This window comes from Macrotis lagotis, chromosome X, assembly GCF_037893015.1.
Source record: "Macrotis lagotis isolate mMagLag1 chromosome X, bilby.v1.9.chrom.fasta, whole genome shotgun sequence".
In the NCBI taxonomy this organism is placed as follows: Eukaryota; Metazoa; Chordata; class Mammalia; order Peramelemorphia; family Peramelidae; genus Macrotis; species Macrotis lagotis.
Window position 1 is genome coordinate 545,798,373 of NC_133666.1, and position 23,952 is coordinate 545,822,324.

General features: G+C 33.6%; 1 protein-coding gene across 4 annotated transcripts in view; it reads right to left on the bottom strand.

Moving 5' to 3' along the window:
- Positions 1-23,952, bottom strand: part of TRIQK (triple QxxK/R motif containing) — a 160,451-nt gene that overhangs the window by 70,108 nt on the left and 66,391 nt on the right. For all 4 annotated transcript variants that reach the window (XM_074200131.1, XM_074200130.1, XM_074200132.1 and 1 more), the window contains exon 2: positions 8,630-8,708. In XM_074200131.1, the coding sequence (XP_074056232.1) occupies positions 8,630-8,690 (61 nt within the window). In that variant the 5' untranslated portion in view covers positions 8,691-8,708. The remainder of the gene's footprint in view (positions 1-8,629; positions 8,709-23,952) is intronic.

Here is a 23,952-nt window from a genome sequence, read left to right on the forward strand (position 1 = left end):
GTACTGAATATTCATATGAATTATTTATTAGGGCAGTTAGAAGGAGTGTATATATATATATATATATATATATATATATATATATATATATATATATATATATACAAGGCACAGGAGGGAGCTGAATATGAAAGAATACTATATTATAAAGATGAAGTTGCTATGTGAAAAAGGAATATACTGGGAGAAAGGTAAAGGAGAAGTAGAATGTGCTAAGTTATTTCACATAGTAGAGGCTAGAAAAAACTTTTGCAATGGAGTGTAAGAGGGAAATTTGGGGAAGGGGTGAGTGAGTGAGCCTTCATTCTATCAGAAGTGGCTCAGAGAGGAAATAGCATATACATTCAACTGGGTATAGAAATCTATCCTACCCTAGAGTAAACTAGGAGAGTAAAGGGATGGGAAAAAGGGGATGGAGGGTAATAGAAGAGAAGGAAGATTATGAGAAAGGGTAGTCAGATACAACACAATTTTGAGGAGGAACAAGGAGAAAGGAGAGAAAGAACAGAATAAATGTGGGTGGGTTGGAATAGGATGGAGGGAAATATAGATAGCAATAGCAACTGTGAGGAAAAAATATCGAAGCAATTTCTCTGATGACTATGATAAAGAATGTTATCCATTCCAAAGACAGAGCTGATAGTGTCTGAATACAGACTGAAGCCTGAAGCACCCTTTTTTCCCTCTCCCTTTATTATCCTTGAGGCTTCTCTTTTTTGTATTGGGGGGGGGGGATTATGTTTACTTTTACAACATAACTATTGTAGTAATGTGAAAAAAATAAGTCAAAAGTAAAGTGCTTAAATATTTTTTAACGCATGTGAAAAGAGGCAGTTGGGAAGGTAAGGAGAATCTGAATGACACAGTGTTGTGAATGTCAAATTAAGAAATCTGGGCTTTATTAGGTAGAGCCCTTGAAAATATTTGGGCAGAAGATTGCTATACTTGGAAGAAAGTAGTATCACAAAGCCAAAAAAACAATGATAAGGTGTCAAAGTTCCAAAAGAGGTTGTCTAGTATAATAAACTTGTTCTCATTTAACTGATTTTTTAAAAAAGAAACAGTTAACTCACTGAAAAATCTCACTGTCTACTCTAAACATTCTTATAAAGTGAAAATATTATAAACATTCTGATTCTGCAGCTGGAGAAATTAAATGCAATAAAAGTGTGAGATGATTTGATGTGGTCATGGTTATAAATTGTTAAGATGGTCAAAGACAGAACCAAGATGTACTGACTCCTTAATCTATCACTATAGATACCATGTAAATAGCATGAAAAAAGGGAATGTATCAGAAAGCCAAACAAAGATGTATTCAAGTAGTCATTTAGTAAAACCATACTGACAATTCTAGATCAGTCCAAGACAATAAATTGGCTATACTTAACCTTCTAGCCCATCAATGCTATTTTTTTTAAAAATGTTTTTCTTTGTTGGTTTAGTACTTTAGTACTTAAAAGATCTCTAACCGTAAAAAAAATATTTAATAAATACTCATGGTTTTTCTGTTCCTACTCACTGCAACATATCAAATTTTAAAAGTGATCATTAAAAAAAGAATTCAACTTAGATCAATGCATACCAGAGAAACAATGTAAAGACTAACAGACTACCTTCTGTGGGGGGTTGGGGAGGGAAGCAAGATTGGGGGAAAATCTGTAAAATTCAAAATAAATAAAATCTTTCAAAAAGAGTTAAGTAGAACAAGGGAAGAAAAAGGTTATTATGTGAAGGTGATGTAAAAACAAAACATATTAATAATTTTTAAAATAAATATTTATGGATTTGAATATAACAGAACCATACCTTCCTCATCTAATGCAGAAAAAAAGGACTTGGTTAAATGGCCTTTAAGATTCCTTCTTCCTTTATCTGTAATCTGTGATCTCTTAGGATTCAACATACTACAGCAAATGAGGACTGGATATATGACAGGTTAGAAAGAATGTTAAGATGATTGGGTTGTGATTTGGCTGCTCAATGGTGGTCTTGTATGTGAATCCTGTCTATTTTCAGTAATTTATAAATAAAACTGAACTTGATTAGGAAAAAAAAGGACAAAAAAACAGGAAAGTCCAGTCTTTGAGGGAAAGATAATAGGCTTTAATACATAAGAAATACATAGAATAAAGAAGAAATAAACAAATACAAGGCCTATGAATCAAAGAATGAAAGCCTAAAAGAGAGAAAAAGGGAATAAATAATTAAATGAGAAAGGAACAGAAAATGAAGTCAAAAAACTAATGAGTCAAAAAAAATTAAGGAGCGAAAAAAGTTAAGAAAATTTTAATTAAATAGTTGAGTGGGGGAAAAGGAGAATTAAGTAAATAATGATACCAAAAATAACAAATAAAAGGGAAAAAACAAACTTTAAGGGGAACCTTAAACTATAGGGAAAAATTAACAAAGAGAGAGAAGGAGGAGAGAGATACAAAAAATAGAATTGCCTTTAAAATCAAGTAAGGTAAAATAGTTGAAAAGTTAATATACTGTAGTTATAGAAGAAGAGAAAAAATCCTAATGGGGAAGGTAAAATAAAGATGAATGAAAGAAAATATAAGCAGAATGTTCTTATCTTTTTTATTTTTCTTTTTTTAAAATTCAATTTGATTTCCCCCCAGTTACATGCAAAAGCCAGGTTCAACAATTCACTTTTAAAATCTTGAACTCTAAGCTCTCTTCTTTTCTCCCACTCCAATCTCCTTCATAGATATAGTTTATCAAAGTGCATTAGTCACAATAGTCATAAACAATCATATCTTTAACTATGAATGGACTAAGCAATCCAATATAATGAACAAGTGATAGACTGAATAACAAACCAAACAACAAACCAAAATCTGTTACACAAAATATACTTTTTAAAGACATACACGAAATAAAAACAAGAGACATAAAAAATTCTATGCTTCAGATGAATCAAAAAAAATCATGTGATTACACTATGAGACATGGCAAAAACTAAAATTTTGGATAAATAAGGAAATTACATTATGCTGAAAGGAATTAAAGTTAAAAAATCATTTTCAATATTAAACTTACTTTCTCCAAATATTTTAGCATTTAAACTCATGAACAAAAAGATAACCAAACTACACAAGAAAATATGGGCAATAATATAATAGTCACAGGAGATATCAATGTCCCTTTCTCAGTTTTGGATAAGTTAAAAAAAAGATCAACAAAAGGAAAAATTATAAAAAATGAAAATTAGAAACAATGGATCTCAGGCATTCCTAATAAGATCAGGAGTGAAACAAGGGTGCCCATTATCACCACTACTATTCAATATTTTATTAGAAATGTTAGCTTCAGCAATTAGAGAAGAAAAAGAAATTGAAGGAATTAGAATTGGGAAGGAAGAGACAAAACTCTCACTCTTTGCAGATGATATGATGGTCTAACTAGAAAATCCCAAGAAACCATCCAAAAAACTACTGGAAACAATTAGCAATTTTAGCAAAGTTGCAGGTTATAAAATAAACCCTCAAAAATCCTCAACTTTTCTATATATGTCTAGCAAGATACAGCAGGAAGAGCTAGAAAGAGAAATCCTACTCAAAGTAACCTCAGACAATATAAAATACTTGGGAGTCTATTTGCCAAGACAGACTCAGAATCTTTTTGAAAATAATTATAAAACACTTCTCACACAAATTAAATCAGATTTAAATAACTGGGCAAATATCAACTGCTCATGGAAAGGTAGAGCTAATATAATAAAAACTACAATTCTACCAAAACTAAACTATCTGTTTAGTGCCCTACCAATCAAAATTCCAAAAAATTACTTTAATGAGTTAGAAAAAATTGTAAGTAAATTCATATGGAGAAATAAAAAGTCAAGAATTTCTAGGAGCTTAATGAAAAAAAGTGTAGCTCTACCTGATCAAAAATTATATTATAAAGCATCAGTCATCAAAACTGTTTGGTATTGGCTAATAGAGTGGTGGACCAGTGGAATAGACTAGGTGTAAAAGCAGATGATTATAGTAATCTGCTATTTGATAAACCCAGAGTCCAGCCATTGGGATAAAAACTCCCTCTTTGCTGGGATAATTGGAAGTTAGTATGGAAGAAACTTAGATTAGACCAACACCTAACACCCTTTACCAAGATAAGATCCAAATGGTTACAGGACTTAGACATAAAAAACAATACTATAAGCAAATAATAAGATCAAGGACTAGTTTAGCTATCAGATCTATGGAAAGGGGGGCAGTTTATGACTAAAGAAGAGTTGGAGAATATCACCAAAAACCAATTAGATGATTTTGATTACATTAAATTAAAAAGCTTTTGCACAGATAAAACCAATGTAACCAAGATAAAAAGAAATGTAGTAAATTGGGAAACAATCTTTACAATTAATGATTCTGAAAAAGGATTTATTTCTAAAATATACAGAGAACTGTCATATTTTTAAAACAAAAAGCCATTCCCCAATTGACAAATGGTCAAAGGATATGCAAAGGCAATTTATAGATGAGGAGATCAAAGCAATCCATAGCCATATGAAAAAATGTTCTAAATCATTAATTATTAGAGAAATGCAAATTCAAGATTCTCTGAGGTACCACCTCACACCTCTCAGATTGGCCAATTTGACCAGGAAGGATAATGATCATTGTTGGAAGGGTTGTGGGAAATCTGAGACACTATTACACTGTTGGTGGAGCTGTGAACTCATCTAACCCTTCTGGAGAGCTATTTGGAACTATGCCCAAAGGGCAACAAAAATGTGCATACCCTTTGACCCAGCAATACCACTACTGGGTCTATATCCTGAAGAAATGATGAAAAAGAGTAAAAACATTACTTGTACAAAAATATTTATAGCAGCCCTGTTTGTGGTAGCAAAGAATTTGAAATCAAGTAAATGTCCTTCAATTGGGGAATGTCTTAGCAAACTGTGGTATATGTTTGTCATGGAACACTATTGTTCTATTAGAAACCAGGAGGGATGGGATTTCAGGGAACCCTGGAGGGATTTGCATGAACTGATGCTGAGTGAGATGAGCAGAACCAGAAAAACACTGTATACCCTAACAACAACATGGGAGTGATGTTCAACCTTGAAGGACTTGCTCATTCCATCAGTGCAACAATCGGGAACAATTTTGGGCTGTCTGCAAAGGAGAGTACCATCTGTATCCAGATAAAGAGCTGTGGAATTTGAACAAAGTTCAACGACTATTCCCTTTAATTTAGAAAAAAACAGATATCTCATGTTACCTCTTAGACTTCTTGTCTCTTCTTTAAGGATATGATTTCTCTCTCATCACACCCAATATGGGTCAAGGTACAACATGGAAACAAAGTAAAGACTGACAGATTGCTTTCCATGGGGGGTGGGGGTGGGGGAGGGAAGTAAGATGGGGGGAAATTGTAAAACTCAAATAATATCCTTAATAAAAATAAATTTAAAAAAATTAGGGAAAGGGTGAACAAATTATGATATATGAATATAATAGAATCACTACTGTGCTGTAAGAAATGACAAAAGGGATGGTTTCAGAGAAACGTAGTTAAAGCTGTTTGAATATCATGATGCAGAATGAAGTATTCAGGGGCAGAAGAATAATTTATATGATAAAAATATTCTAAAGACAAAAAAGGAAACAATGGAGCTCAAAAATTTAGAGTTCCAAAAAACCAGAAAATCCAAATTACTTAGGCAAAAACTCTCTATTTGACAGAGTCTTGGGAAAGCTAGAAAAAAATCTTTTTTCAGAAATCAGGCATGAACCAATAACTTATACTATGTCTCACTGAAATAATGACCTTAATATGAAAGATCACCATAAAAGAAAATTGAAGAAAAGTAGATGTTTACCTCACATAGATACTGATAGCAAATGTAATCTTTAACAAAACCTTGAAGAGGGGCAATCACAGAAGATAAAATCATTATCTTTGGTTAAATGAAACTGAAAAGGCATAATTGCTGTATCTAGGATAAAAAAGAGAAATGACTACCAAAAATAATCTTTGCATCAAATTTCTTTGATAAGAGTTTGGAATTCAAGGTATATAAAACAAATTATGTATGTGTGCATACAAACAAATTATACCTATATATATATAATATAGGTATATGTGCATATGTGTGCATATATATGTATATGTTTGTATTAATAACCAAAAACCATTACCCTATATATATATATATAAATAGACAAGGAATATGACCAAAGAGTTTTCAAAAAAAAGACAAACTATTAAGTATCATATTAAAGAAAACTCCTAATCAAAGCTTCTAATTAAAAAATTCTGAGATTTTGCCTAGCACTGCAAATTGACAAAAATAAAAAAAAAAGATTGGAATAGTCAATGTTGGAGAAGTTATAAGATGTTAGAAATACCAGTGCATTTCTGATTGAGATGTGAAATAATGTAGGTATCTTGGGAAGCCATTTAAACTATGCAAATAAAGTGATGAAAATCCCCATTCTATCCAGCCCAGAAATTCTAATACAAGGCTTATACTTTTAGGAAATATCTGAGAGAAAAAAGTTTCCAAATACATCAAAATATTCAGAGTACTATATTTGATAGCAAAGAATTAGAAATAAAGTAGATTCCCAGTGATTAGGAAATCTCTAAACCAATTGTGGTAATGTTATAGAATGTATATGATGTAATAGATGTGATACAATATTATTTTGTTTCAAGAAATGATGAATATTATGAAGACAGAGAAATATAGAAAAAATACATAAAATGATGCCTAATAAAGGAAAAAAGCCAAGAAAAATTTATTAAAACAAATGGAAAGAACCACTACAAAAATATCAAAAGTCAGAGTTTCAAAATGGCTTGAAAAAGAGATATGAGAAGAAGACCCAACCTCACTCTTTTGAACAGGAAGAAAGTGCATTATTCTAGTCTCAAAGGTTGAAAACCTTAGTGTTATTCTAGATTCCTCATTCTCTCTTACCCTATATATACAATCATTTTACCAGATCATCTTCCACCACAACATTTATCACATCCACTGATATGGTGGTAAATATTTTTTTTTAAAAAAAACTGTGTATGACACACTTTTAAATTTAATTCACATTATTAAAATTTTCTCCATCACTTTCTTAATTCTAAATCATCAAAAAAACCCACAAAACAAAAAATACAAACTGTAAATCAAACCCTGATATGTAACATTTACTGATTTATGAAATGTAAGTGCTCACACACACACACACACAAAATTAACAATTGGTCTTGCTAGCAGGTTCTTGATATATCCATCTTCCATACAACCCTTTCTAATACAACCATTTTAACCTAGGTTGTCAAAACACCTTTCCCCTGGACTCTTAAAAATAAGTTTATAATTGATCTTCAGGTCTAAAGTCTCCCCCCACTTCAATAATATCAGTACTTTCCTATTATTCTAGGATAAAATAGAAACTCATAAATTAATCATTTATTGTCATTCATAGCAGATTCCAATGTTTCTTTCAAGTATCATCATATTGCACTCCTCTTGTTGAACTCTATACCCTAAAAACTGGCCCTCCTGTTCTTCAACATATATTATTAATTCAATTCTATGCCTTTCAACTCAGTGATAATGTTCAGTCTCTTCCTGTCTACTAAATGATGATTCCTACCTACAAACATGCCTATGTTCTCCTCATCTTAAAGAAATGTTTTCTTGAATCATCATCTCTAAATTTAAGTCTATTATCTCTCCTCCCTTTTGTGACTAAACTAGTGACAGCTGTTCTGTCAATATTCCCGCTTTCTTCTCATTCTGTTCTTAACTCTGTAAACTGGTTTCCAACCTCATCATTCAGCTGAAGCTTCTCTTTCTAAATTATCAGTGATCTCTTAACTGTGAAATCTAATGGTCTTTTCTCAAACACTCTTCTTTAAAGCTCTGAAGTCTTTAATATCATAAAGCAACTTCTTTTCTTGGATACTATTCTCCTTTCTTAGGTTCACTTCTTTCTTCTCTATCTACTCCTTTGTTGTATTCTCCATTGACTTCTCTTTTTTTAAGCTATCTTCTAAGTTTGTCGCTTTACTCCTATTTTAATTTAGATGTTTCCCAAGCTTCTAGCTTCTGCTCCTAAGTGAAAACAAATATAAGATGGAAGTATTTCTTGAATAAAAGATGGAGAGAGGTCAATAAATTTCCTAAGAAAAGTGAGATAGCTGGGAAACAGGCAATGACTACTAAATGGTTCTGGATGGGATGATATAGATAAGTGACCTCAAAAGAGAAAAGGTATGAAGCAAGGTGTCTGCATATTCCTCCTGGTTTGATGGTTCTGCAACATCAAAGAAGACACATATAGTAATGGAGAGGATGTCATTTCTTCTGAAACAAGTTGTATATTATAAGATGAAGAATCTAAGATGACAAGAAATTTGATAACATTTGTTTGTGATGACATAATGCAGTTTCCAGTTGTATAAGTCTTTGGAACAAAGAGGCTAATATGTATGCAGGTGAGAGACTGGAAATATTTAGGCAGGGAAGAGGGCTTCTACCTTGGATAACTCAAAACATAATGAATACGAGAAAGGAAAGTGAGTTTTTCAGTCATAGGGCAGGAAAGAACAAGTTGATAGATTCCTACATTTACTCAAAAATCAAAGAAATTATGGTACTTACCAATTTGCTTTCTATATTGATCAACAGGAAGTTTTAAAGTAGAAGCATCCTTTCTACCCATCGTGGGTTTCTAAAATACCTATTCAAAAGAAAGAAAAAAAAATCATGAAATATTAAATAAAAATAAATCATATATGGAAAGAAATAAAGCCTAAATTGGAAGCAATTTATTGCTGTTATTCAGTTGTTTTATTCTGTCTGACTCTTCATGATCTCTTTTGGAGTTTCCTTCACAAAGTTACTAGAATGACTTCTCATTTCCTTCTCCAGATCATTTTATGAAAGAAGGAACAGGGTTAAGTGACTTGTCCAGGGTCATCTAGTGAGTGTTCAAACTCAGGTTTTCCTGACTCCAGGTCTGATACTCTAGCCATTGTGATACCTAGTTGCCACAATACCTAAAATTATTTTGACATTTGCCACTTGGATGGATAGTTTATATGATACTTTGTTTTATTTTAAATGGCAAACAGAGATGGAGGGAGGTGGCATTGAGGGAGAAAAGACCTCTGGGACACTGGGTCTGACAGGTCTCAGTTAATTACTTAGCAAGTCACTTACCCTCTCTCAATTTGTTTTCTCACCGGTAAAATGAATATAATGATGACAGTTACCTAAGTAGGAAGAGAGGAAGGACGGAAGGACGGAAGGAAGGAAGGAAGGAAGGAAGGAAGGAAGGAAGGAAGGAAGGAAGGAAGGAAGGAAGGAAGGAAGGAAGGAAGGAAGGAAGGAAGGAAGGAAATGAGGGACAGAGGGAAAAAAGAGCATGAGGGAAGAAAAGAAAAGAAAGAAAGAGAAAGATGCTGTCAAACAATTTTCTGATGATGTTCTTAGCTGGACCTACATATGTCTGCTCCTTGGATGGTGGATGCAATGTTACAGGGCTTACCTCTGAAGCCTCTGCAATTTCATAAGGCCTGACAAAGCATGTGTTACACTCATATAAGCTTGACAGCTGAGGCCTATGTTCAAGCCAGAAGTTCAATTTTCTTAATATATACTTGAGGTTTTTGAATTTAAAGGTACCTCATCTTTCAAATCTATTTCAAATATAATAGGAATACATAAATATATGCTAAGATGATAATTGAAAATAGAAATCAACAAAGAATAATAAATAGGGTTAAGTTTCTTTAGTTTTTTATAAGGTCTTTTTAAAAAACATTTTTCCTCAGTTAAATTCCTAGGTAAATAAGTTTATGACTTTCAAAACCTAAATCCAAAATATAATTTGAGGAGCAAACAAATAGGAACATAAAATGTGAATAATAAATACTATTACTGTTATGATTTTGTCATTACAAACATTATATTTAATTTCCACTAAATCAAAGGCATAAGCAAAATTTCTTTTTTTATGGAAAATATTTAAACTGAGTCACAGAAATTCCCATTGATTTGTATAGTTCAAACTATCACTGCATCAGATATCTAGGACCTCTAAAATGTTGTGTGAACTTTTTTTGTTCTTCAAAGCTATATGGTAATTCATCATTCATTGCCACTGCTTTGATGGTTAGATAGCAAACTACCAAGAAACTCATGGAGACATTAGAACATACAGCCACAATATCTAATAAGATAGCTATTTGCATAAAATATTAGCCACAATTTAAAGTGTGTTGTGATAGATGTGGAAAGGAAATAGCAGATCTTTATTAGTATGTACAAAACTAAGATTGCTTTCACAATTTAATTCTCTAGGGATTGTGGATTATCATCTTCACTTGTAAAAAATATAACATTCCCTGAGAAAGCCACATGCTACGAGCCTAAGTTAAACTAAACTATAGATTAATAGGAACTAATATTTATTAGTAATCAGGTTTTTGTAAGAGTGGGTTTAAATATAACCATTATGGATTTCTAAAAGAATTAGAAATCTTTATAGATAAAAAAAATGTGAACTTTAATACCAAAATGGTATGCGTAAAATACTTTAGTGAGTGCATTTTTGCTAAGCTAAAGTTTTAAATTAACAATGTCCTCATTGGATAAAAGTTTCATAGGGTAAAAATCACTATTCTTGATTAGTATTTTATTAACCTGAATTGTACAAAAACATGATATAGATTTTCAAGAAAAATATATCATTAGGGTCTGAAAATAATACTGTAGAAGTACTCATTTTAGCATATTTTTCTTTTAATTTTCATAAAATATATAGAAAATTAGACAGAATGACTAAACAATCTTAAAACTTTTACAGTTTTCTGCCTTCTGGGGAAAGTACCCAAGACAGATGTATATATTTAAATTCACATTAAAGGATATTAAAAATTAACATTATTCAAGAAGTACATAGACAAGAATCCTAATAGTTACAATTTCTATTTCTTGTATCAACAATGATCAAAATAAGACTAGGGTGGGGAATCAATATTCAGTGAGATGCAAAGTAAGTTATATTCCAAAATAAAATAGCAATGTAATTAATATTTTTCAAATATTAAAGTGGCATTAAAAACCCTTTCTACATCCTATGTGCCATTAAAATCTTGGAATTTAGGTAAGGACTGTTTGAAAGTGCAGTTAGGATGCATGCCACATTCAATTGAAAATACAGTAAAAGTAGAACAATTCAGAGAAAAATAGCACATGCCCTGTGAAAGGATGACATACAACTCTGTAAAAAGTAAGGGGAAGGGAGTGTGTAGAGAAATCAGAAGAGAATCTAAGGAAATAACAGGTAGATGGAAATGTCTCATGCAATGAGGATTGTAGATTAAAAGAATACAAGTACAAAACTACAAAAGATAATTATCTAATAACCAGAATCAGAGAAATATTATGGAATGGTTACTGGAACTCTAAGAGTGATTAAAAGGCTTAAAATAAAGAACAAGATATAGAGTCAAATAGACATCTTAGGTTTGTTGTTTGTTGTTGTTGTTGTTGTTGTTGTTGTTGTTGTTGTTTTACAAGGCAAATGGGGTTAAGTGGCTTGCCCAAGGCCACACAGCTAGGTCATTATTAAGTGTCTGAGACTGGATTTGAACCGAGGTACTCCTGACTCCAGGGCCGGTGCTTTATCCACTGCGCCACTTAGCCGCCCCCAAATAGACATCTTAGCAGATAAACTGGGAAACAATAAACCTCCCTCCACACTCCCAAATGGAGAGATTAGAATTCAAAAGGTTAAAAAACAGTAATTGTGTTATTTTTGTTATTTTCAATACAATTCTTTCATCCTACAGCATCAAAATATATGACAACTCTGCAGTAATTAAAACTGCTACGAGGGGCAGCTAGGTGGCGCAGTGGATAAAGCACCGGCCCTGGAGTCAGGAGTACCTGGGTTCAAATCCGGTCGCAGACACTTAATAATGACCTAGCTGTGTGGCCTTGGGCAAGCCATTTAACCCCATTTACCTTGCAAAAAAAAATCCTAAAAAAACCTGCTAAGATAAAATGATAATAGCTTCAGTTTCTAAAGGGCTTTAAGATCTATAATGTGTCTCTTATATGACTATTATATATGAATATATACACATATGCATATATACACACTGAATTTATGTTATGTATGTATGTATATATGTATGTATGTATTGATCCCCAGAATAACTCTTCAAACAGGGGCAGCATTTTCCCGATGCAGTTTTCCTGTGTTCCCTGACACAGTTTTCTCCCCTTCCACCTGATTGTCCCCAATTTCCCTGACCAGTGTAATATTTTTGCATGAAATAAAATATTACAAATGTTTCTAAATAAATATTATGAGAAAAATGAATATAAAACAATTTCTAATGTATTACAGAACCCAAGAACATGGAAACATAGCAGGACATTCCAGAACATTTTAACAAACTGAAACTTTAACAAGAGTTAGAAGAACAAATATCTGGAACAGAAAAACTTAAATCATGGTGGCAAGTGAAAAGATTTGGAATACAAATAAACTTCAGCAAAGGACAATCTAGAAAAAGAAAAGGTAGTAACACAAAAGAAATATATGATTATTATCCAAGTAAAAGCCAGTAATATCAAAGAAAGGATGCATATATAGACAACTTTAAGGATCCTAAATTTCCCAGAAAAAGAAAAAAATAAAAAAGTAAACATAATTTATAAAATTATACATTAAAATTATTCTCTTCTGAATACAGAGAACAAAGCATTTATCAAAAGGAACCATAGAACAATTCTAAGAATGAAAAAAGTGCTTCATAGCAGTTAAATTTCATAGTTCTAATGATGAAAATTAAAAAAAAAAGAATGCTCCAATTACCGAGAACAAAATACTTGAAATGTAAAATTGGAAGAATCTGAGTAATTATTATTGTTCAGTTGTTTCATTTATGTCCAACTCTTCATGACTCTATTTGGGATTTTCTTGGCAAAGATACATAAGTAGTTTGTCACTTCATTCTCTATTTTAATTTATAAATGAAGAAGGGAGGCAAATAAAATTAAGTGACTTGATCGAGGTCATTCAGCTAGTAAGTGTCTGAGGCTAGATATAAACTCATAAAGATAAATCTTTCTGACTCCAGGTCTGGCTATTCAGTCACTGTCACACCAAACACAAGACTACTCTACATAAAATAGAACAGGAGATAATGGAATAATTTATTACAAAAAGTAAAGGAGTTCAAGATGCAATCTGAAATGATTGATTCAACAAACAGAACTGATGCAGCTAGGTTACACAGTGGTTAGAGCACTAGCACGGGAGTCAGGAGAACCTGTGTTCAAATCTGACCTCAAACACTTAGTAACTACTTAGCAGTGTGACCTTGGAAAAGTCACTTAATCCCACTGCTCTGCAAAAGAAAGAAAAAAAGAAAGAAAGAAAGGAAGGAAGGAAGGAAGGAAGGAAGGAAGGAAGGAAGGAAGGAAGGAAGGAAGGAAGGAAGGAAGGAAAAGAAAAGAAAAGAAAAGAAAAGAAAAGAAAAGAAGAAAAGAAAAGAAAAGAAAAGAAAAGAAAAGAAAAGAAAAGAAAAGAAAAGAAAAGAAAAGAAAAGAAAAGAAAAAGGAAAAGAAAAGAAAAGAAAAGGAGAAAAAAGCATTTAAAGCATTACTGCAAGAAAGACAATCAGTTATGAGCAGATTATTCTGACAGACTAGAGCAGTAGACTGTGAACTTCTGGAGAGCAGAGCTTACTTTTTATGTGTCTTTGTCATCCTAGTACTTAGAAAGTAGAAATACAATGAGAGCTTTTAGAATGATAGTTGAACCACTGACTAATAATTCAACTTGTAAATACTTCCAGAACAGAAAGGAGAATAAATATATATCTAGCAACTAAATTTTTTTTAAAGTAATGTTTTAAACAAAAGGAAAAGACTGACATACTTTTTAAAAATAGAGATAACATTAAGAGATATTTTGAATACATAGGGGATTTAAATATAAAATAAGAATTTAGAGAAATGAGAGGAATGATGGCGGAGGATCAGATCTGACATACCATGGATACACAATCCTCTTACAGATTTCTCAGTGCAATCTGTGGTCATACATTAGACTGGAATGTGGAGGAGAGAGATGAATTTGAAATAAATGGACACTCATGAAGTATATGTATGAATGATAAAAGAAAGATACTTCCTATAATCTCTTAGCAATAAAGCTAAAGAAAAATGGATGGGGAGTGGAAAAAGAAATGGATTAACAAAAGTGAGGAATGAAAGGAATGAAAAAGTTACACTGAAGAGAACTCCCATGGTCAAAAGGGATATATTATGTCTATAATTGGTTAAGTGATCCTTACAAAGAACCAAACTGAGAGGGTTGGCAATGGTATACAAAAAAACTACTGAGAAATTCGAGTATTTGTTAAAAGCATTCTACCATAGGAGAAGTGAAATCAAAGCATCTTAGGGTAACTACTGGCAAATAATGAGAAAGTATATGGATGTCCCCAAAAAAGATATATGATTTTGGAAAAGGAATAAGGCAGAATTACACCTCATAGTATGGAACATAATATAATTTGTATAATGTTATATTCTAATCCTCATTACCTCACTTCTGAATTGATACATTGTGGACAAGGGTAAAAATAATTCAACAAGAACTATAAAGATAACAGAAATTGATTAGTAAAGCATGTTCATTTTTTTATTTCACCTCAAACTGTTGCTTGCCCTTCATTCTCAAAGAAAATCATGAAATCAGGGAGGTGATGCCATGACAAACACATAATTGAATTTGAGTGAGGGTCACTGTGCTAAGTCAACAGCTTCACTTTTTTCGTCTGGAGTCATCTGAGTCAGGTTCCGATATAAATCAGTACTCCTAGATGGGAGACAATCAGGGTTAAATGATTTGTCCAAGCTCACACAGTTTGGGTCTGAAGTGGGATTTGAACCCAGGTCCTATTAAATCCAGGACTGGTGCTCTATCCACTAAATCACCATGTTGTTGAAATAAAAGTATCTTCTTTATCTCTAGTTTCTATATGAACTTAGATCCTGAAGGTTTTGCTACTACCCATTGTTTTATTTCATTTATCTGTAACAAAAATGCTTCATTAACCAATATTCTTGGGGAAGCCGGGTGGCACAGGTGGATAAAGTGTCAGTTGGGAGTCAAGAATATCTGAGTTATCATCTGACATCAAACACTTCTTAGTCATATGATCCCACTTCATCAACTATGTCTCAGCTTCCTCATTCCTAAAATGAGCTGCAGAAAAAAATGGCAAACCACTCCATGTCTTTGCCAAGAAAAACCCAAAAGTGGATCACTAAGAGTGACACTACTGAAACAACACCAACAACTCCTATTCTCAAGTGGCATTCATATTTACCTAAACCATTTCTTCTCTTTTGCATTACATTTTTTCTTTGCAATTTTCTACATTTACATTCTTCATGTTGCTTCTTTCTCTATTAGTTCATCAAGTCTAGATTTTTCCAGGCTTTTCTATATTTATTCATCATATGGAAATCATTTAAAATGCCAAAGAAAAATTTTTAAAAAATCAAATGGATTAAATGCACTAGAAGACTTCCCAATAAATTCAGGAGTAAAGTAAGGATGCCTCCTAGCTCCACTATTTTTATATAAATATATAGATATTTGTAAGAACAATAAGAAAAGATAGAGTCAAAATCATAAAAATAGCCAAAGAGACAAAATCATCCATTATTTGTGCATGGCATTGTTTTCCTTAGAAAATTCTAGGGAATAGCTAAGAAACAACTGAGATAATCTAAATTAGAAAGGAGCAAATGAACTCTTCTTTCACAACATGATTGGAAAAAGTTTAATATGTTATTAACATATATACAGTATAACCTATACTGGATTACATGCTATCAAAGGAAGAGGAAGGGAAAAAATGTGGAACTTAAAATCTCACAAAAATGATTTTTAAAAACTATCTTTGCAGAAGTTGGAAAAATAAATAAGTACATTTATTTAAAAATTTTCTAATAAGAAATATATAGAAGAATAAGCAATTTCAGGAGGCAACACAGAAAAGTAAGATGTTATAGTACTACCACCTTTTTAAAAAGCTATATGAAATAGATTCATGGTTTCATATAAAAAAAGAAAGGATCAAATGAGACATAGCAAGTAAAATGTTTTTCATATCTGAAAGTATTAAATGCTAGCTAATTTAGTTTGTTATAATTATTAATAGCTTCAGCAATGTTGTAAACTCCAAAATAAATCTATAAAATCAACAGTAGTTTTGTACAATAACATCAAAATCTAAGTGGTGATAATGGAAAAAGAAGTCATACACAAATAACTAAAAAATGAAAGAAACATTTTGAATAAATTTACCATAACCTATTGAATAATTGTTTCAGTTACAAAATTTTCATCACAAAAAAAATTAAAGTGAAGATATATTCAGCACTCTTGGCTATGCCATGACAATATAATATAAGTAACAATAATACTAATGTTAATTTACAGATTTAGAACCAAGCCAATCAAATTTCCATAGAGATATATTATAGAATTAGTCAAAATTAGAAATTTAATTTGGGAAGTAAAACTACTAACAAAATATTTCACCCTCTAATTAAATAGTAAAATAGATATCCTCAAAATGAAAAAGGAAAATAAAAAAAAAACTTAAAGGAAAAATAAAGAAATAAAACTAATAGTTGATTATGAAGTAAAATAAAGCATTGAATAATTTGATTTTTTAAATGAGGAAAATCAAATTACCATTATCAAAAGTGAAAAAGTTAATAAAGAAAAAAAGAAACCACCACAAAATCGCTTGAAACTATTTCAACCAAAAAAAAACTGATATTCTAAATGAACAGGAAATCTACAAATCAATGTTTGTGTGTGTGTGTGTGTGTGTGTGTGTGTGTGTGTGTGTGTGTGTGTACAAAATGTCCAGATTAACAGAATAAGAAAGGGAAGATTTAGGAAATTAAACAAAACATAAATGAGATCCTAAAGAAAAAAAAAAAGCACTGAATTACAAGTGGATTTAAGTTAATTCTAGCAAGCATTTAAAAATAAAAAAATCAGCCAAGCTCTGCCCCTGGAACAGGACTCTGGGGTTCTGACCACATTCAGATCCTGATCACAGTCTAGGTCCCCCCATAGAACAGCAGGGCCCTCCCACCTCAGCCCCGTAGCCAAGGGGGGCACTTATGGTCATTCACAGACCAGGAGGGAGGACAGAGCCTCACACACTGAGATCCTTGTGGGAGTGTCCCAAAAGCTCAGGAAGCACCCCCAAAACAGGCTAAGGCTGGGAAAATGAGCAAGCAGAGAAAAAAGAGGAACATCATTGAGAAATATTTTCCCTGTGAGCCCTAGAAGGATCAAAACACTCAGTCTGAAGATGAGGAAGCACAAGCTCCTGCATCTAAAGACTCCAAGAAAAACAGAAATTGGGCTCAGGCTACGACAGAGTTCAAAAAAGACTTTGAAAATCAAATGAGGGAGTTAGAAATAAAACTGGGAAAACAAATGAGAGAGATGCAGGAAAAACATGAAAATGAAGTCAGCAGCTTAGTCAAGGAAATCCAAAAAAATGCTGAAGAAAATAGCATGCTAAAACCAGCTTAGGTCAAATGGATAAAACAGTTCAAAAAGTTATTGAGGAGAATGCTTCAAAAAGCAGAATTGGCCAGCTGGAAAAAGAGATAATACAGCTCTCTGAGGAAAACAAATCCTCCACACAAAGAATATAACTCAGGGAGATTGCTGAATTTACAAGAAATCAGGACTCAAAACTTCAAAACCAAAAGAATGAAAAATTAGAAGAAAATGTTAAACATCTCATTGAAAAAATAACTGATATGGAAAACAGATTTAGGAAAGATAATTTAAAAATTATTGATATACCTGAAAGTCATGATCAGGAAAAGAGCCTTGACAACATTTTCAAAGAATTACTACAGGAAAACTGCCCTGATATCCTAGAAGCAGAGGGCAAAATAGAAATGGAGAGAATCCATCTATCTCCCTGAGAAAGAGATCCAAAAAAAAAAAAAAAAAAACCCAGGAATATTATAGGCAAGTTTCAGAACTCCCAAGTCAAAGAGAAAATATTACAAGCAGCCAGAAGGACACAATTCAAATACCATGGAGCTGCAATCAGGATCTCACAGGACTTAGCAGCAACTACATTAAAAGCTCGTAGGGCTTGCAATATAATACACCGGAGGGCAAAAAAGCTTAGAATGCAACCATGAATCAACTACACAGCAAAACTGAATGTCCTCTTCCAGGGAAAAAGATGGACTTTCAATGAACCAGGGCAATTTCAAATGTTCCTGTTGGAATGGCCAGAGCTGAACAGAAAGTTTGGTCTTCAAATACAGGACTCAGGTGAAGCATAGATTGGAGGAGAAGGGGAAAATATGAGGGACTAAATGATGATGTACTGCATTGTATTCCTGTATAGACAAATGACACTGATAATACTCATATGAACCTTCTCAATTAATAGAGCAGGTAGAAGGAGCTTTTTATAGATGAAACACAAGAGAAAGTTGAATTTGAAAATAAAATATGGTTTAAAAATGGAATCAATAGAAAAAAGGGAAATGTAATGGGAGAAAGAAAAAGAGGGGGAGAAAGGCCAAGATATTTCATATAATAAGATTTTTCTTTATTCCAATGAGCTACTGTAATGATATGGAAGGGGGGAAGGCAAGGGGGAATGAGGGAATCTTCAGTCTTCATCAAAGGTGGCTAGGAGAGGAAACGGCATATATACTCAAAGGGGTATAGACATCTGGAGTAAGAAGGGGGGATGTGAATGAAGGAGGAGAGGATGGAATATAGGGGGGAAAATGTTCAGATATAACACATTTTCTTTTTTACTTCTAGCAAGGGGATGGGATTGGATGGCTTGTCCGGGACCATAGGGCCAGGTGGATGCTGGACCTAAGGGGTGGTATGGGGGCTCAGGGCCTCTTGGCCCCAGGGCCAGGGATCTGTCTGCTGCACCACTCCGCTACCCTACAGCAGAGTCAGTGAAAGGAGGTAGTTACAATCAGCAATGGCAATGGTGGGAAAATATGGAAGTAACTTTTGTGATGGACTTATCATAAAGAATGTGATCCAACCAGGACAGAGTTGGTCGCATTGGAACACAGAGTGAAGCACATTTTTATTATTATTATTATTATTATTGGGAGGGGATGCAGGGCAAATGGGGCTGGGTGGCCTGCCTTGGGCTACATAGCAGGGTGATCATTGGGTTATCTGAGGCCGGATGCAGACCCAGGTGCTCCTGGCTCAAGAGCCAGTGCTCTGTCCACCACCCAGCCGTCCCTACTATTATTACTATTTTATTTTATTTTAGGTCTTTTTTTTCTGTTTTTGGTTTTTGCAGGGAAGTGGGGTTGGGGTGGCTTGCAAGTCACACAGCTGCATGATTGTTGGGTGTATGTTGCCGGATATGGGCTCGGGTTCCTGGCTCCAGGGCTGGTGCTCCGTCCACTGTGCCACCTGGCCATACCTACAATTATTACTATTATTTTTTATTTTAATTTTAATTTTTTCCCTCCCCTTTATCACTCAAGCGAGTCTATATTAAATAAAAGAAATAAAAATAAAAAATCAATATTACAAAGATTATTTTAACACAAAACAGAAATAGGGAAGTGAAGCCATGATGGCGGCATGAAGGCAGGAATTCTTAGGAATTCATTCCCCCAAAAAACTCCAAAAGCCTCCAAATTATGACTCTATCCAAAATTTTAAAGGTGCAGAACACACAGAAAGCCTCAGTGATACAATTTCCCAGTCCAAGGCAACTTAGAAGATCTGCAGGACAATCTGTTTCACCAGACCCAGGATTAGAAAGAGCCACAACCGCAGCACAGCTGGGCTGGGAGCCTGGTTCCATGGCAGAGGGGGTGGTTTCCAGTCCTCTTGGCCCAGGGATCAGCAGGGATAGCTAGAAGGGGTGATGAGAGAACTCTACTGCACCAGAGTGGAACATCAGCCTCAGAGCAACCCTGTGGTAAGAACATGCAGCAGGAATCAGCAGAGCCACCCAGAACTTTCAAAGGGCTCGGGCAGTAAGTGGTCAGGGGAGACTGCAGAGTTCTCTCTTATCTCCCTGGGGCAGGACTCAGCTATTTGCCCACACTCAGATCCAGGTTGCACTTTGGGTTCCCATGCCACCATAGCCAAGCAGGGACCCTCCTCCCAGCTCCAGAGCAAAGGGGAGGGCCTGTGGTCATCCATATACCAAAGCACAGGCAGGCAAGAGAGCAGTCAGAGCCTCTCACAAGACCTTGGGAGAATTAAGATCCCAGTGGGATGTCCCCCAAACCCCCAAAAGCCTTGGAAGTATGGTAAATCAGTCATAGGCTGAGGAAATGAGCAAAAAACAGAAAAAAAGAAGAATCTGACCATAGAAACTTATTTTGGTCCCATGGAGGACCAAAATACACATTGAGAAGATGACAAAGTTGAAGCTTCTGTCTCCAAAATCTCCAAGAGAGATAGAAAATGGGCCCGGACTATGGATGAGCTCAAAAAAGACTTTGAAAAACAATTAAGGGAGATAGAGGAAAAATTGGGAGGAGAAATGAGAGCAATGCAGATAAATCAATAAAACAAAGTCAACAGTTTGGTGAAAGAAATACAAAACAATACTGAAGAAAATAATATGCTAAAAAGCAGTTTAGGCCAAATGGAAAAAGCAACACAAAAAAGACAAATGAGGAGAAGAATGCCTTAAAAAGCAGAATTGGCCAGCTGGAAAAGGAGATAAAAAAGCTCTGAAGAAAATACCTCCTTCATATGCAGAATGGAACTAAAGGAAGCCAATGAATTTGAATGAAATCAGGAAGAAATAAAAGAATACCAAAAACAATTAGAAGAAAATGTGAAATATTTCATTGGAAAAACAACTGACCTTGAAAACAAATACAGGAGAGAGAATTTAAAAATTATTGGGCTACCTGAAAGTCATGACCAGGAAAAAAGCCTAGACCTCATTTTGCAAGAAATAATATAGCAAAGTTGTCCTGAGATCCTAGAAGCAGAGGGAAAAAATAGAAATTGAGGGAATTCACCAACACCCCTCCTGAAAGAGATCCCAGGAAAAAAAAAAAACTTCCAGGAATATTATAGCCAAATTCCAAAACTCCCAAGTCCAAGAGAAAATACTAAAAGCTGCCAAAAACAAAGAATTCAACTACTGTTGCTCTATCATCAGGATTTCACAAGATCTGGCAGCATTTTCATTAAAGGGCTCATAGGGTTCAATATGATAGGCTCAACATGATATTCCAGAAGGCAAAAAGATCTCGGTTTATAGCCAAGAATCAACCACCCAGCAAAAGTGAACATCCTTTTTCAGGGGAAAAGATGGACTTTCAGTGAAACAGGGGACTTTCAAACTTTCCTATTGAAACAACCAGAGCTGAACAGAAAGTTTGATCTCCAAATACAGGACTCAGGTGAACCATAAAGGTAGACAAGAAGGACTAACTATGAGGAACTTAATGATGTTGAACTGTTTGTATTCCTGCATGGGAAGAAGATACTGATAATTCATATGAACTTTCACATTTATAAGATCAGTTAGAAGGAGCATATATAGATAAGGCACAGGAAGGAGTTAAATATAATGGTATAATATAGTAAAGATGGGTGATAAAGGAAAGTACTGGGAGGAAGAGAAAGGAGAGGAAGAAGGGGCTAAGATATTTCACATAAGTCAAGAAAAAACATTTACAATGGAGTGGAACAGGAGAAGGCAAGGGGGCATGAGTGAGTCTTCATTCTCATCAGAAATGGCTCAGAGAGGAAATAACATACACACTTAAGAGTATAGAAATCTATCTTACCCTAAAGAAAAATGAGAGGACAGGGATGGGGGGAGTGAAGGGGAGAGTAGGTGATAGAAGAGAGGGATGATCCTGGGAGAAGGTACTCAGATACAAGACACTTCTGAACAGGGACAGGGTGAAAGGAGAGAGAATGGAATAGATGAGAGTGGGAAGGAATAGAGTAGAGGGAAATACAGCTAGTAATAGCAATTATGGGAAAAATATTGAATCAACTTCTCTTATGATAAAGAAGGCAACTCAACCCAGAGACAGAACTGTTGGAATATAAACACAGACTGAAGTACTTTTTTTTCTCTCAGTATTCTTGAGGTTTTTCATATTTCTGGGGGGAGGAGGTTTATGTTTACTCTCACTCTTATTTATATGAAATAAATAAACCAAAAAAACAGAAATAGAAGGAGCCATCCTAGATTTTCCTTTGATATATAGTATTGTTACAAAACAAAGAAAACTATTGAACAAAAATTTTCAATAAAATAATAACAAGAAGACTGTAGCAACATATTAACAAACATTATTGCTATGACCAGTTTGGAATTATACCTGCCATGCATCTCTAATTCAATATTAGGAACACTATAAACACAACTGACTATAGTAATGACAGGAAGAAACAAAGTCATGGCATCATGATTTTTGCAGGAAAGGTTTTTAACAAGACAAAACTCATTCATGTTTAAAAAAATTAGAAAGCATGGGAATAAAGGGACAGCTTAATTTAAAATAGAGATAAACAGGAGACTTATCAGTAAGATTAGGGGAAAAGTCAGGGTATACATTATCATTATTCCTATTTGATTCAGTGCTAGAAGTGCTATAGCATTGACAAGAAAAAGAAATTTAAATAATAAGCATAGAAAAAGAAAGAAATAAAATTATCTTTTCTTTTCATTTTTGAATAAGTTGCTAAGTATGTTTCCCCTAATTGGAAAAATCATAGGTATGTAAACAGTGGTATAGGAATGGATTGAAGTTTTACTATGTTACATGAAACAACAAATATAATGAATACAGAAAAATTTAGAAGTATTAAATGAAATGGAAAAAAATAAAGTTTAGGCAATGTCAAAAAATGATGCACAATAATGATTACAGCAATGTAAACAGAAAGTTTAATCAAAGAACTGAAACAGAATATTATAAAAATTATAGAAATTAGCTTAGATGCAAATAGGAGATATGGAAAGGTATTTATTTCCCATTCTTCCGCAAATGATGAGTTCGTGAACATAGAATATTGAAAATAAGTCCTATTTTTTCTATACAGTAATAGATTTGGATGAATTTTTTTTCTTTTAATATTTTTGTTATGAGAGTGGTGCTCTGGGATAAGGTATTATGTTACAAAGGGGAATCCAGGGAATACAAGCAAAAGATCAATTAATATTTTTAAGGGACTTATTTGCAATTGTTCTTTTTCTATCTTTTCCTTCTTAGTTAGCTGGCATGTTAGAAAGCAATCAAATAAATTAATAACCTTTGAGGTGTTAATTGGATAACTAATAATGGTTCAATGTGTTACCACTCCTGGGGTAATTACATTGTAAAGTGAGCATTCCTACTAGCTTAAAATTTAAGCCAAATGTTTAAAAGGCAGAGAGAGAGAGAGAGAGAGAGAGAGAGAGAGAGAGAGAGAGAGAGAGAGAGAGAGAGAGAGAGAGATGGAGAGAGGAAGGAAGGAAAGAAGGGAGGGAGGAAGGGAGGGAGGGAAAAAAGGAGGAAGAAAGGGAGGAAAGAGAAAGAAAGGGAAGAAAGAAATGGAAAGAAAGAAGGAAAGAAGGAATAAAAGAAAAAGAAAATACCAAAACTTAAGGTACTACACCAAAGATCATCCTACAGGTTTGAAAGAAAAAGATTTGGGGCAATAAAAAAATAACTGATAGCAGTGAGCAGTAAATTATAAAACTCAATGGCCAAAAAACCACTCTAAATATAATTTAATTTTAAAGGGGTTTTAAATGATTCAATAAATATAGATTAGATTAAATATGAAATACACTCATAGACTGATTGATTGATTGATTGATTTTGAAATGCATATGAAGAGATGTCAAGCAGGTAAAGATGTGATT